The sequence below is a fragment of the Pristis pectinata genome, chromosome 3 (genome assembly GCF_009764475.1).
Source record: "Pristis pectinata isolate sPriPec2 chromosome 3, sPriPec2.1.pri, whole genome shotgun sequence".
NCBI classification, from domain to species: Eukaryota; Metazoa; Chordata; class Chondrichthyes; order Rhinopristiformes; family Pristidae; genus Pristis; species Pristis pectinata.
In genome coordinates this window covers 43,529,694-43,544,298 of record NC_067407.1, presented here as the reverse complement: position 1 = coordinate 43,544,298, position 14,605 = coordinate 43,529,694, and the positions used below count along the sequence as shown (strand labels likewise).

The following is a 14,605-nucleotide window of genomic DNA, read 5'->3' as shown; positions in this document are numbered from 1 at the left end:
CTCTTAAATAATGGGACCAAAATTGTACATCGTACTCCAGTTGCAGTCTCATCAATACACTGCAAAATTGTACCAATACTTCTCTACTTCTAAACTCCAACCCACTTGCTATTATGGCCAATATGTTACTTGGCTTCCTAACTACTTGTTGCACCTACCTGCTAATTTTGTGTTTCATGCACAAGAACATTCAGATCCTTCTGCACTCTACTATTTTGCAATCTCTCTCTGTTTAAATGTCTATCTTTCAATCCTCTTACCCAAGTGCATGACCTCATACTTTCCCACATTAGAATCCATTTGCCAAGTTTTCTCAACCTATCCTGTTGGCGGTGTCCAAATTTCCTCAACACAACACACACACACACAATTTTCATGCTATCAGCACATTTGGAAACCTTAAATGCTGCCCCTTCCTCCAAGTCATTAATAATGAGTGAATAATTGAGGGCCAAGAACTGATCCTTGGGGCATTCCACTAGTTACATGCCTCCAGCCTAAAAAAGGCCTGTTTATTCCAGAACTTATTTGCTTGGGCACATTACAGCCTTCCAGACTTAATTCTGTATTTTATAATGCTTTCTGTCTGTATCAGAACTGGCCAGTTCTGTTGTAGGTCATCTATCTGCAATATTGGCTCAGTTTTTCTCTCTCCAGTCGGACCTACTGGGACTTGCCTACAGTCAAAGCCAAGTTTATTGTCATATGCACAGTACATGTATGCACAGGTGCAATGAAAAATTTACTTGCAGCAGCACAGGCACATACCATCATATAAGCAGCATTCACAAGAAAACCATAAATTAAGCACAATTTTTGCAAGAAAGAACACAATTAGAACAAAAAAAAAGTCCTTTTTGTGCAAAGTGACCAAAGTGGTCATAATGTGGCTAACCTTTAATGATTAGGGTTATACCAGGGTTGGTTCAAGAACTGAATGGTTGAAGGGAAGTAGCTGTTCTTGAACCTGGTGGTGTAGGACTTCAGACTTCTGTACCTCCTGCTCAATGGTAGCTGAGAGAAGATGGCATGACCCAAATGGTGGGGATCTTTGATGATGGATGTTGTCTCCTTGAGGCAGCATCTGCAGTTTTAACAGCGTTCTAACTTTCTTCATTAAGCTACTCACCGGGGACAACATCGACAGATTATTTCCACGGTAACCCTGGCCTCACCCTATCAGAGATAAGCCCTTTTCACATTCACCTCTCCCCCACAATCTCTGGCAATTTAAAGCTAACTTGTTTTTCTTTCCCAGTTCTGATGAAAGGTCTTCACCTTGAAATACTAACTTTTTCTCTTTCCACAGATACTGCCCAACCTGCTGCCCAACCAGATGTCAGGGGGAGGCTTTTCACCCAGAGAGTGGTTGGTGCATGGAATGCACTACCTAGGGTGGTGGTGGAGGCAGATACATTGGACAGGTTCAAGAGTTTGTTGGATAGGTTCATGGAGGAATGTGAGATAGAGGGATATGCGGGAGGAAAGGTTTGATAGTGTGAGGGTGGTTTGATGGACGGTACAACATGGTGGGCCAAAGGGCCTGTTTTGTGCTGTATGGTTCTATGGATCACATTGTTTTTACTGCATATTCTGGAACTAATCCCTATTTCATACATAATTATTCACTATTAATCTTTTTGGCCAGGTATTTCCAGTTGGAATAACAACAAATCAATACTTTTCTTACTTTCCACTGGGAAGTGGCCTTTGTTGACATTACATTGTGAAAGTACTGTTTTCTTAGGCAACCATAAATGCAGTGTCAAATAAAGACAAGGAAACATTAGCGTATCAGGGTTACGAGCCCATATCAAACGTTCTCCCATTAATGCTTCTGATGTATAGCTGTGTCGCTGGAAGCATGTGGCACAAAAAAAATCATATCTTTATCTACGGTTTATTGTGGCATATTTCAATCTATTTTTGTAAATCTCATGATGTGATCTAATCATCAAGCATGGTTCACTCATTCATTGCAATCTAATCACAAAATTATTTGCAGCATTTCAAAATACACAAAATCAGATTCTCAATGACAGAATCAACATTTCTAAAATAGTTACTCAAACTCAGTCATTGCATTTGTGCTGCAGAGGTGCAACAACACTTCAAGTCTGATTAAAGTGTTCATATGTTGACTACGTCACTCCGTAAAATGTAATCCTCATTTAAATATTAAACTACCATCCTTTTTGAGGATATAATTGGCAGAATAGTTAAGGGAAAATCAGCAGATGTTATGTACTTGCATTGTCAGAACACCTTTGATAAAGTCCCATGTGAAAGCTTAAGTGCAGAAAGTTAAAGCGCATGGGTAATGGATTTGCATGAATTGAAATGCGGCTGAAAGAAACGACTCTGAATAGGAATAAATAGGTCTTTTCCAAGGTGACGAGCAGCAGCTAATGGAATCCCACAAGGGTCAGTGCTTTGTGTTATTGCCATTCACAATATACATCAATGATTTGAATGAGGGAACAGAATGTAATATTTCAAAGTTTGCCAACACCACCAAACTGGGTGGAATTGTAACTTGCGAGGAAGATGCAGAGAGGCTTCAAAATGACTTAGACCGTGCAAGTGGGCAACAACATAGCGAATGCCATATAACCTGCATAAAGTTATACACTTCAGTATTAAAAGCAGAAGACAAGAATATTATTTACATATGAGAGACTGGGAAGAGTTGATGTTCACCAGTTATTGAAAACATGCAGGTGCAGTAAACAGTTAAGGAGACAAATGGTATGCCAGTTTTCATAGCAAGAATGCAAGGAGCAAGAATGTCTTGCTTAAATTATGTAGGGTCTTGGTGAGACCACACCTGAAGCATTACATACAGTTAAGATAAGGTATCTTTATTAGTCACATGCACATCGAAAAACAGTGAAATGGATCTTTTGCATAGAATGTTCTGGGGGCAGCCCACAAGTGTCGCCATGCTTCCAGCACCAACATAGTATGCCCACAACTTCCTAACCCGTACATCTTTGGAATGTGGGAGGAAACCAGAGCATCTGGAGGAAACCCACGCAGTCACGGGGAGAATGTACAAACTCCTTACAGACAGTGGCTGGAATTGAACCCATGTCGCTGGTGCTGTAATAGCATTACGTTAACTGCTACACTACCACAAAGGAGTTATGGTCTCCTATCTGGAAAAGCATACATTTCCCATGGACAGACTGTAACCGTATGAAGCATGATTAAGTCAACTAGGTTGATATTTATGTGAATTTCAAAAAAAATAAGAGTGGATCCAATTGAAACTGAAAATTTCTATGTGCTTGGAATGACTGGATCCAAAGGGCATATTCCCGAGTGGGATGCCTAGATTCGTGTTACAGGGAAAGAGATTTAGGACTGAGACAAAGAGAAGTTTCTTCACTTAGAGAGTGGTGAACTTATGGAATTCACTCCCAGAGGGCCGCTGAGGCTGCTGTCAAATATATTTAAGAAGGAAACAGATGAACATCCACATGGAATATCATCAAGGGTAATGGGGGAGGGGGGAAGAGTGGGAATATAGTTTTGAAACTAATGATCAGTCATGGCTGAATGACAGAGAATATTTGAAGGGATGAATGGCCTACTCCTGCTCCTACTTTTTCCAAGTTAAATTCATTAAGCCGAATACTTCAGATTTAAAACCTCACATCTAATGTAGCATTCAAAGAATAGCAGTGAAGTTCTTCTGAGGTGCTGGCCAACATCTGTTCTCTTAATCAATGACTAAAATAGGGATATTGTTGCTTGTGGGATATTTCTGTGCACAACTTGGCTGCTATTACCCATACATTTTTCTTCTCACTGTGATTACAGTTTGACAAGTACTCAGTTGTCTTTGAAGAACTTTGAGCCATCCTCAGATCATCAAGGGAACAATACCAGTTACAAAAACTGAAAACCAAAAAATAAAAACAGATATTGGAAATCTGAAATAAAAACAGAAAATGCTGGAAGTATTCAGCAGGCCAGGCAGCATCTGTGGAAAGATAAACAATGCTAGAGTCTTACGAAAGTGCTTGGACATGAATAGTTAACTCTATTTCTCTTTCCAGAGACACTATCTGACCTGCTGAGCTCCAGCATTTTGTTTTTATAGAAGTTACAACACTGGCATAAACCCAACAATGTGGAAAACTGTCCAAGTAAGTCCTGTACACAAATTGCAGACAAATCCAATCCAGTTAATTATTGTCCTATGAGACTACTCTTAATCATCAAAATGGTAGAAGCTATCAAACAGGACTTAATCACCAGTTACCTACTCACTGATGCCTAAATCAGGTTTCATCAGGAACACTCAGCTCCAAACTTCACAGCTTTGGTTCAGAGATCTGAATTCCCAGGGCAAGATGAAAATGACTATCCTTGACATCAGGACAGCATTTGACAAAGGGCATCAAGGAGTCCCAGTAAAATTGGTCAAGGACATCAACAGGAAAATGTTCATTGACTACAGTCATCCCTCACACAAAGGAAAATGGTCAAGATTTTCAGAGGTCAATCGTCCCATCTCCAGGACATCCTCATGTCAAAGACTTGAGACTGCAAGGAAGGTTATCAAAGCTTGCAGCATGATTTTGACCAGCTCAGAAAATGGGCTGAAAAATGGCAGATGGAATTTGAGTGTGAGGTGTTTCACTTTGGGAGGACAAACCAGGATAAGACTTACACAGTGAATGGTAGGGCTCTGAGGTGTGCAGTGGAACAAAGGGACCTGGGAATACAGATGCATAGTTCCTTGAAAGTGGCATCACAGGTAGATAGGGTCATAAAGAGAGCTTGTGGCACTTCAGCCTCCATAAATCAGGACATTGAGCACAGGAGTTGGGATGTTATGTGAAGTTGTACAAGACATTGGTGAGGCTGAATTTAGAGTATTGTGCACAGCTCTGGTCACCTAACTACAGTAAAGATATCAAATAAGCTTGAAGGAGTGCAGTGAAAATTTACAAGGATGTTGCTGGGACTCAAGGACCCGAGTTACAGGGAAAGGTTGAATAAGTTAGGACTATTCCCTGGAGCACAGAAGAATGAGGGGAGATCTTGTATACAAAGTTATGAGGAGTATAGATAGGGTGAATGCATGCAGGCTTTTTCCCCTAAGGTTGGGTGAGACTAGAACTCGAGGACATAGTTTTAGAGTGAAAGGTGAAATATGTAGGGGGAATCTGAGGGGAGACTTCTTCACTTAGAGGACGGTGTGAGTGTGGAACAAGCTGCCAGCGGAAGTGGTAGATGCGGGTTCAATTGTAACAATTTGGATTTGGATAGGTACGTGGATGTCTCATAGAAGTGTGAGACTACCAACCTTGATATTCAATAGCATTCCCATCACCAAATCCCTAACAAAGTTATAGACTATTGAAAGTTATAGATTATTGAAATGCAACAAATTAGGAAAAGGCTTTAATACTATACCAGGATGACCAATGAGTAGAATTAGCTCCTTCTTGCACACGCACCTCAGCTCTTTTGAATTCTACCAAATTTTATATATGGCTGAGCACCAAGTATACAAAAGTCTGAATTATTATAAATAAAAACCCAACCTTGAAAATGTTTTCCTTAATGATTCAACTTATCTACTTTCTACTTAAATCTTCAACAGAAAGAAAATATCACATAGTAAATACAATATTGTTAACATTAAAAAGGCAATTAGAGTTACTTTTGATATTTTACCACTGGGAAAACAAATCTTTGCCCATGTATTTATAAAAATAGGGCTCATTTATTTTTTGTCTGCCATAACTTCCTTTGTAGTTGCTCTTGATTGGAAGTCAGTCAGGGAATAAGCCAAAGTAACTGAAATTCTTTACAGCACAAGATTGCCAATACATTGTTTTGCTTGTAAATCTGGCAAGGCAACTCCTTTAAAAAAAAGGACTTATTATGAAGTGACTTTGGCCATGGAATAAAAGTGAAGGATTTTTTTTTCCTCGATGCATTTCAGAATTAATTTATCATTTTTACCTTTATGCTGTGGTAATTACATTTAACCACCAATTCTTAAAGTTGTACTTAAGAGTGGAAATTAAATAATAACTTGGCCTTTGTTTTAATTATAATGTACTACTATGCCATTTACTTATTAATTTTCTCATAACCAATGTCAGGGACAAAGGTGAATATAGGCAAACCAGGAAAACAAAAGGAAAAGACATCTGGAAACAGGGACCAGAAACTATTAGAAATACTTCAAGAAAAGGGTTTTCTTGGGATGGAATGGAAGAAGGGGTCTTAAAAAATATTGAAATGAAAAGAACAAAGGCAACAAGCAAAAAATAATCTAGTCTAGAAACAAAGTAGCAAAGGACACATCATTAACAAGTGAAGACATTTTTTGGAGGGATGGGGGATGGAAGTGGAAGACAAGGAAAATAGTCTAATATTTTGGTGGGAGAGAACAGTGTGGCCAAACTACCACATTTTCCATCACACACAGCTCTTTCCACTAATCCTTCCCAACTAACTACCAAGGCACTTGAGATTTTGCAAATTATTCTTCCTTTGCTTCGCTGCACAGATTATGCTCTACCGTTCTGTTTCTTTTGCACATGGGAAACACCAATACTGATTGAAAAAAAGACATGGCAGATATTTTAAATGCTGGAACAATTTCAAGCAAGTTCTAATTTACACACAAAGACAAATCATTCTGAACTTTCATGTCAAGCCCTTGAGCAGGGAAGTGCACACATGGATCCAACATGAACTAAAATATCATGCTGTACTAGCCTAAACAATCTTTTCTCATTGATCATTCATTTTAAATTTTATACAAGTGGCATGTTTAGAGAAAGAAAGTAAGGATCAAGTTACAAACTCTCTACCACACTTTGCTTGTGGTTTGGGATGGGAAATTGAAAGAATAAAAACTACCTTTACACAAATAGAAACCTCATCAATTGTTTCCCCATTTTACAAAATTACAGTACCACTGCTTGATTAAAATTGTTATGTCATCTCCTTCAATGACTGAAGTTAATACTCTGTGATATGAGCCTCATCCAAATATCCCTTCATACTCATATTCTGCAGTCCACCCAGAGTACAGCAACTCACTGTAAAATGAACAGAATGGATAATCCCAGAAATTGCCACCCAGCACAAAATATGGTGTACGTAACCATATGTAATCCTAAGTATTACAAGAATTAAATATCTTCCAAAGGCCAAAAGATTCAACCATCTAATTTCTTTCCATTTGAAACACCTAGTCCTCGGTGGTCTGCTCCAGCTTTGTTATATCGCATGTTTTAAATTCTTACTTATTCCCAAAACAGTCTTTCATTCAATTGCTCAGGATTAGTTTAGATCAAGGGTCAAATGTGCCAAAGAGCAAATACACTGAACATCTGTGTGGTACTAATACAAAGATCACAGGAGAGATTAATTTTCTTTGTCACTGTGTAATACTTCACTAACGCACAATATCTAGAACTATGATAGTAGGAATGTTAAACTTATAACTAAAGAAATTAAAAGCAAGGGAAAACCCATAACAGACTTGAAAGTATTGCCTATCCTGCAGAGCAAGCTATATTAAAATCTAACAAAAGTGAATGGCAGCAACAATTTGTACCCATGTAATACATAAAAGAATCGAGAAGGGATGGGGGTGAGAAGAAAAGCAGATTGGTCATAACAAGCCAAGGAATGACAACTTAGAAGTGGGTTATCAGAAGTCTAATCACTGAGTAAAAAGATGAACTTTTACAAAAGGTAAACACAGAACAAGTATGGATGATTCTGGAGGGAGTTCCATCTTCATGGGAGAGAAGTAGGGGCAATGGAAGAAGGGGTCTTAAAAAAATAGCACCATTGACAATGTAGCTCTCCCTCAGTACTCCGTTAAAACATCAAATCAGATTATGGACTCAGATCTCTAAAGTAGGACCTGAAAGCACAAACTTCTGACTCGAGTAACTAGGCAACAATGATAACACCTGAAAATAATCTTTTTCTCCTTCCATTCCTTCATTAATAATGTAAATATTCTCCACTGCAGCAATGCAGTAGAACAGGTTCATGTGCTTGGGTCCAATACTTCAACTGGTTTCCTGCTATAAGAAAGCTGTCACATTCGGTTACCATATTTGGATATACAAAGCATCTTATCAGAATATTGCATATGAAATGCTTTGCAGTGAATTACATTGTATGTTCATATTAATTACGTAGGCAAATTAAAAAAGTTAATGAGTATAGATTTAGAGATATTTAAGCAGATGAAATTAAGCCAAAATTGCTCATCTTTCTCAACTTGAATTCCTGTAGAAGCAGCTTTTCCAGAACAAGTGTAAACCGCAATGAAATTAACACAACTTCTAAGGATGGAAATTAGGACCTCAAATTCTGAATCTCTCATTTTGTTTTGATGCTAAAGTTAATCAAAATTATCCTTCGAACATGCTCAAATCTTCATTGGATGTCCTTGCAGATCATATGATCAAAGGTGAAATGAGTCAAAAAGCTTGGTTCAACTGCATTGGCATTTGCACACACAAGCATGGAGTAGGAGTGGGCAACTCAACCCTTTGAGCCTGCTTTACCATTTAATATCATGGCTGATCTGACTATAACCTCATCTCCATATTCCCATCTACCTATAATTTTTCACCTCCTGAGTCCTTTAAAGCAACACTAAAGTTATAATCCAAACATGCAAGTTAAGACTTAACTTGGCTTGAAAAAATAAAATAGATTTATTGGAGGAATTAATCTCACACCAATTTGCCTTCCACTTGGTGGGAGCATAAATGCAAATGAATGTCAAACTCTATTATATAAGATAAAAGCCCATTACCCCAAATAACTGATGATGCTCGAGGAGTTTGCACATTGGACAAAAGGCAAAGTGGACAATGTGGAAAAACAGTGATTCAGCAATGGAAAAGGAGAGAGATTGTAATGCATCTTATCACCATACGTGTTCAGCCTATGCAAAAGTTAGATGATATATCATGAGAATGGCTCGACTGGAAGAAATTGAGGCAAGAATCAATGGTCAAGATGAAACACCCGATTACTTGAACGAGAATAAGACCTGTGAAGACTTGTTCATGAAAGTCAAAGACCACAAAGGTTACGTCAGCGGGAACGCTAAAACAATTCAAAGCAAATAATGTTCAAGCGAAACCAGTGGAAAACCTCGTTTCCCTTGGGTACATAAATGGAGGATGGGGTGGCAAGATCAGAAGGAGGCTGATGTTAGGAAAAATAATGCCGGTTTTAATTAACATAATGAATAAACAATGCTAACTCTGGAAACCTGAAACACAAACAGATCATGCTGTAAATCAGGACAGGTACCAGCAGAAGAAGAAATAATGTTTCAGGTTAGGTCTGACGAAATGTCATCAACCAGAAATATAACTTGACATTTTCTACTCGTTTGTGCTATTTGCCTGCACCAGGTGTATCTTTGACAAAACTAAACGCTGCCGTGGCCCCAAATAAAAAGCGCAGTAACGACGGCCTCAGGCTGTAAGGCCGAGCCCTGCCTACTGTCAGGCCCAGCCCAGCCCGTTGACAAGACAACGGACACCGCCGCCATCCACTGCCGGCGACAGCCAGCCCGCAAATTGCTGCCACACTCGCCGCAGCACCAACCTCTTCAGATAGCGAGCATCTTCCGACTGCATTTCTCCTGGCCGCTGCCGCTCGGCTCCAGCTGGAAGCCGTTTCTTTGTTTTCTGATTTTCACCGACAACGCGGCCACCTTCACATCTCCGCCCGGTTGCCGTGACAAGTGCAACCGTCCCACAACTCCGAGCGGTGGGCGGGGCCGAGCCTGAACGTCAGAACAAACAGAGGCACCACTCCGCCGCCAGCACCACCAATAGGCGAAGGAGAGATCGTCCAGGCTAAAGTTGCATTACGAATTGGCAAATGCACCGAAAACAATTGCATTCAGATGGCATCTCCAGCAAAATGTCGTGAAATCTTCCCAAATGTGTAATCAGACAAAAATGGATGCCCAACCGTAGTGGAAAAAATTATGTACGATAAGTAAAACCCAAACGAGTTCAGGTCATTGTCCCCTCCGGATTCCAATATTGCAATGTTGTCTTGCCCAACCTTCAATTATCTATAAAAATTACCTAGGCTCCAGGCACCCACGACCAAAATCAACCAGTCAGATTCGATTAAAATCAAAATAGAATCAGTGCTTTTGTGGCAGAGTTATCATAAGCAGCATAACCAGATTTCCAAGCAGTGATCAACTTCAGATGCTGGGTAGCATGGAAGATCTGAAATGAAGTATCACTGCGGAGTATTACAATCCCTGTAGCCCATGTGCAAACAATTATTCTACATCCCCACACATGCCAGTTGCTTCAAAACTAATTATAACTAAATAAAATGATTTTTTGGATCATTAGCTTCTAATGAGAAGACTCATACCAAAAAGCTACCCATGTAATAGATATGTTTTCTGCTTTATAATAATCAGGTTGTTCGTTCATAAAAGTCCAAGCTATGTCTATATCTGATTATTTTTATCCATATATATTTTTTGTAGTTATGCCTGGCATATCTAAAAATAAGGCACCACCACAGAAGTTACAGCATAGAACTACAAACATACCAAGATCAGTTCAGCCACATCCAATTATGAATAATGATGGACAACAGAACAGCTAATAAGAGGAAGAGGATTCAAGACTATCTCTTTCTCAATGATAGTGGAGACCTGCATGTGAGTGGAAAAGAGCAGACTGCAGAATCAGCAACCATCTTCAGCCAGAGGTACCGACTGGATGATCTATTTTGGCTTCTCTCTAAAATTCACTCCATAAGATAACATCAACAGCTGAGAACACTGGATGCAGCAATGGCTGTGGAACTCAATAACATCTTGACTTTTGTGCTGGAAAAAAAACTAAAAATGCTGGAAGCACTCAGCAAGTTAGGCAGCATTTTTAGAAAGAGAAACAATGCTAATATTTCAGGTCAAAGACCCTTCATTTGGAATGCTAGAAACTTATGCTCCTGAACCAACCAAGCATGTTGTCAAGCTGTTCAAGTTCTGGAACCAATCATGTAGAAAATTGCCAAGGTATGTTCTGCCTTCAAATAATCAGGGCAAAGCCATTCTGGCTAATTACCAATCTATTCTTCCACAGAAAGATGTAATATTAAAAAGTGTGGATCGGTAGTAACATCTCCTCCTCACTGACAATCAACACAGGCACACCTCAAGGATGCATGCTTAGCCCACTGCTCTACTTTCTCCACACTCATGGCTGTGTGGCTAGTCACATCTCAAACGCCATCTATAAATTAGCTGATGACACCACTGTTGTTGGCAGAATCTCAGGTGATGAGGAGGAGGTGTACAGGAGTGAGATAAATCAGCCGGTTGAGTGGCGTCACAACAACAACCTCACACTCAACATCAGCAAGACCAAGGAATTGATTGTGGACTTAAGGAAGGAGAAGTCAGGAGAACACACACCAGTCTCCACTGAGGGGTCAGCGGTGGAAAGGGTGAGCAGCTTCAAGTTCCTGGGTATCAACATCTCAGACTGGCCCAACACATTGATGCAATCACAAAGAAAGCATGCCAGTGGCTCTACTTCATTAGGAGTTTGAAGAGATTTGGACTGTCACCAAAGACACTTGCAAATTTCTACAGATTGGTTTTGGCTGGTTGCATCACCGCCTGGTATGGAGGCTCCAAAGTGCAGGATCAAAAGAGGCTGCAGAGGGTTGGAGACTCAGTCAATTCCATCACAGATACAACCCTCCTCACCATCGAGGACATCTTCAAGAGGTGGTGCCTCGAGAAGGTGGCATCCATCATTAAGGACCTTCACCACCTGGGACATGCCCTCTTCACATTACTACCATCCAGGAGGAGGTACAGGAGCCTGAAGACCCACACTCAACATTTCAGGAACAGCTCCTTCCCCTCTGCCATCAGATTTCTGAACGGTTCATGAAGCCATGAACACTACCTTGTCATTCCTCTTTTGCACTATTTATTTATTTTTGTCACTTATAGAGTAATTATGTCTTGCCCTGTACTGCTGTCACAAAACAACAAATTTCATGACCTATGTCAGTGATAATAAACCTTAACAATAATCTGCACATTTATGTTCAATGGTTCTGGCAGCCTACTCAACTCCAAGTCTCATTATAGCTTGGTCCAAAATAGGACTAAAGGACTAAATTCCGGAGCTGAGCTGAGGAAGACTGACCCATTATGTCAAAGCATCATTTGACTGAGAACAGTAAGGAGATTTGGTAAAATTGAAATCTATGTTGTCCTGTACTTGGAGGGTGGTAAATTGTGAGGTGATTAACAATAGATTTCAAGAGGGTTTAGGCAGGCGGGTGGAAAGGACAGATATATTTAGATGAAATTTGAAGAAGGAAAAAGCTAAGTGATTAATGTTGGTAGGAAGAATGTGTAAAGGCATTATAATATAGAATGTTCAATTCTAAAAGGAGTGCATAAACAAAGAGATCTGTATGTGAATAAAACTTCGAAAATGGCAGGAGAACTTGAGAAAGCTACTTCCAAAAGCATACAGGATCATGGACTTCATAAATAGAAACAGAGCCTACAAAGCAAAGTGGTAACATTGAATCTCTGTAAAATACTGGTTCTGCATGGTATTGTGTGTATTTTTGGTAATGGGCACCATAGGAGAGATGTACAGTCTGGAGAAGATGCAGAACAAATTTAGTGAAATGATCCAGGAGAAGAGAAAATTAGTTTATGAGAATAAAGTCAAGAATCTGCAATTGTTCTCCTTGGAGTACAAAGTTCAAAATTAAAAAAAAGTTGAGTTTATTGTCATATGCGTAAGTACATTTATGCACAGGAGCAATGAAAAACTTACTTGCAGCGGTATCACAGGCACATATCAGATACACAACATAAACAAGAAAAACATCAATTATACATAAATTATACAAAATTTCTGGGCCGTGTGCATCACTGCTGTAGCCATATGACTTCATGTTGAGGGTATCTTTAAATGGATATACAGGAAATAATTTGTGTGGGTGAGACCCATATAACACATCATTAAGGACATGCCCTCTTCACTTTACTACCATCCGGGAGGAGGTACAGGAGCCCAGATTCAATCCTGACCTTGGATGCTGTCTGAGTGGAGTTTGCATGTTCTCCATGTGACCGAGTGGGTTTCCTCCAGATGCTTCCTCCCACATCCCAAAGATGTGTGGGTTGGTAGGTTAATTGGCCATTGTAAATTACCCATAGTGCGTTGGAGAATGGTGGAATCTAGGGGGAGTTGATGGGAATGTGGGGGAATAAAACAATGGGATTAATTTAGGATTAGTATAAATGAATGGTTGATGGTCAGCAAGGGCTCAGTAGGCTGAAGGGTCAGTTTCTGTGCTGTATTTCTCTATTACTCTGTAACTCAGGGAGTCGTAATTGTCCACTATGGCAAATAGGTTGAGAATTGGTCTAAACAAACTGTTTCCATTGGTGGAAGAATCAAAAACAAAAGTGCACCAATTTAAGGCAATTAGCAAAGGAACTAAACGTGACATGAAGAAAAAATGTTATAGTGTAAATAATCATATTCTGGAACTCATTACCTAAAAAAGCAGGAGAAGCAAATTCAATTATTGTTTTCAAAAGGGAACTGGATGGACACTGGAGGGAGGAATAAATTCTGGCCTATGGAATAAGAGCCAGCAATGGATCTAACAGCATTGTTAGTATAGAAACTTGTAAAGGCTTAATGGGATGAATGCCCTTCTTCCATGCGAAGCAATCAATAAGTCTATAATGAAGGGAAAAACTCTCCACTGACTTGAGTTATACCCAGCACAAAAGCATATGGTGTGGTTATTGAAGGTTAGTCCTAAGACATCAGTGCACTAGTTCCTTAGGCACTGTCCAACAATCTATAGTTACTTCATCTGTGACTTTCCTTTTACCATGGCAGGATCGTTGCTGATGTTTGCACAATGTTCCAATCCATCTGAAACTCTCAGAAAATGTAGCAGTTAGTGCCTGAATGTAGCAAGACTTAGATAGCAATCAGGAATGGAATGATGTGGCATGTAACAGCTTGCCATAAAAATGCCAGACTATAACTATTTCCAAGAAGAATCTACCAATTTCCCCTTGACATTCTACAGCATTACCGTTATTGTATGCTACACCATCAATATCCTGAAGATCACCTTTGGCCCGAAACTTAACTGGGTCCACTACATAAAGAGTGGGGCGACCAGCAGAAGAAGGTGACTCACCAAGATAGATTCTGAAATGTTAACTGTTTCTCATTCCACAGATGCTGCCTGATCTACTGAGATTTTCCAGCATTTTCTATTCAGATTTTCAGCATCTCCAGTTTCTTTTTGAAGCTCAACTCCATTCAGGACAGAGCACGCTACTTCATTGGCTCCAATTGCATCATCCTCAGCATTCACACCCTCCACTGCCTGACTGCATTGTGTACCATTTACAAAATGGTATGCACTAACTCACCAAAGTAATTTCAACAACACCTCCCAAACCTATAACCTCAACCACCCAGAAAGAGCAAAGGTGGCAGGTCAATGGGAACACCACCTCCTGCCAATTTCCTTC

At 39.8% G+C, this 14,605-nt stretch overlaps 1 protein-coding gene across 1 annotated transcript in view; it reads right to left on the bottom strand.

Moving 5' to 3' along the window:
- The window catches only part of kifap3a (kinesin-associated protein 3a), a 157,850-nt gene extending 148,083 nt beyond the window's left edge, over nucleotides 1–9,767 (bottom strand). Inside the window, exon 1 of the mRNA XM_052011585.1 lies at nucleotides 9,628–9,767. Within this exon, the coding sequence (XP_051867545.1) occupies nucleotides 9,628–9,659 (32 nt within the window). The 5' untranslated portion in view covers nucleotides 9,660–9,767. The remainder of the gene's footprint in view (nucleotides 1–9,627) is intronic.
- Between the last annotated feature and the right edge of the window lie 4,838 nt (nucleotides 9,768–14,605).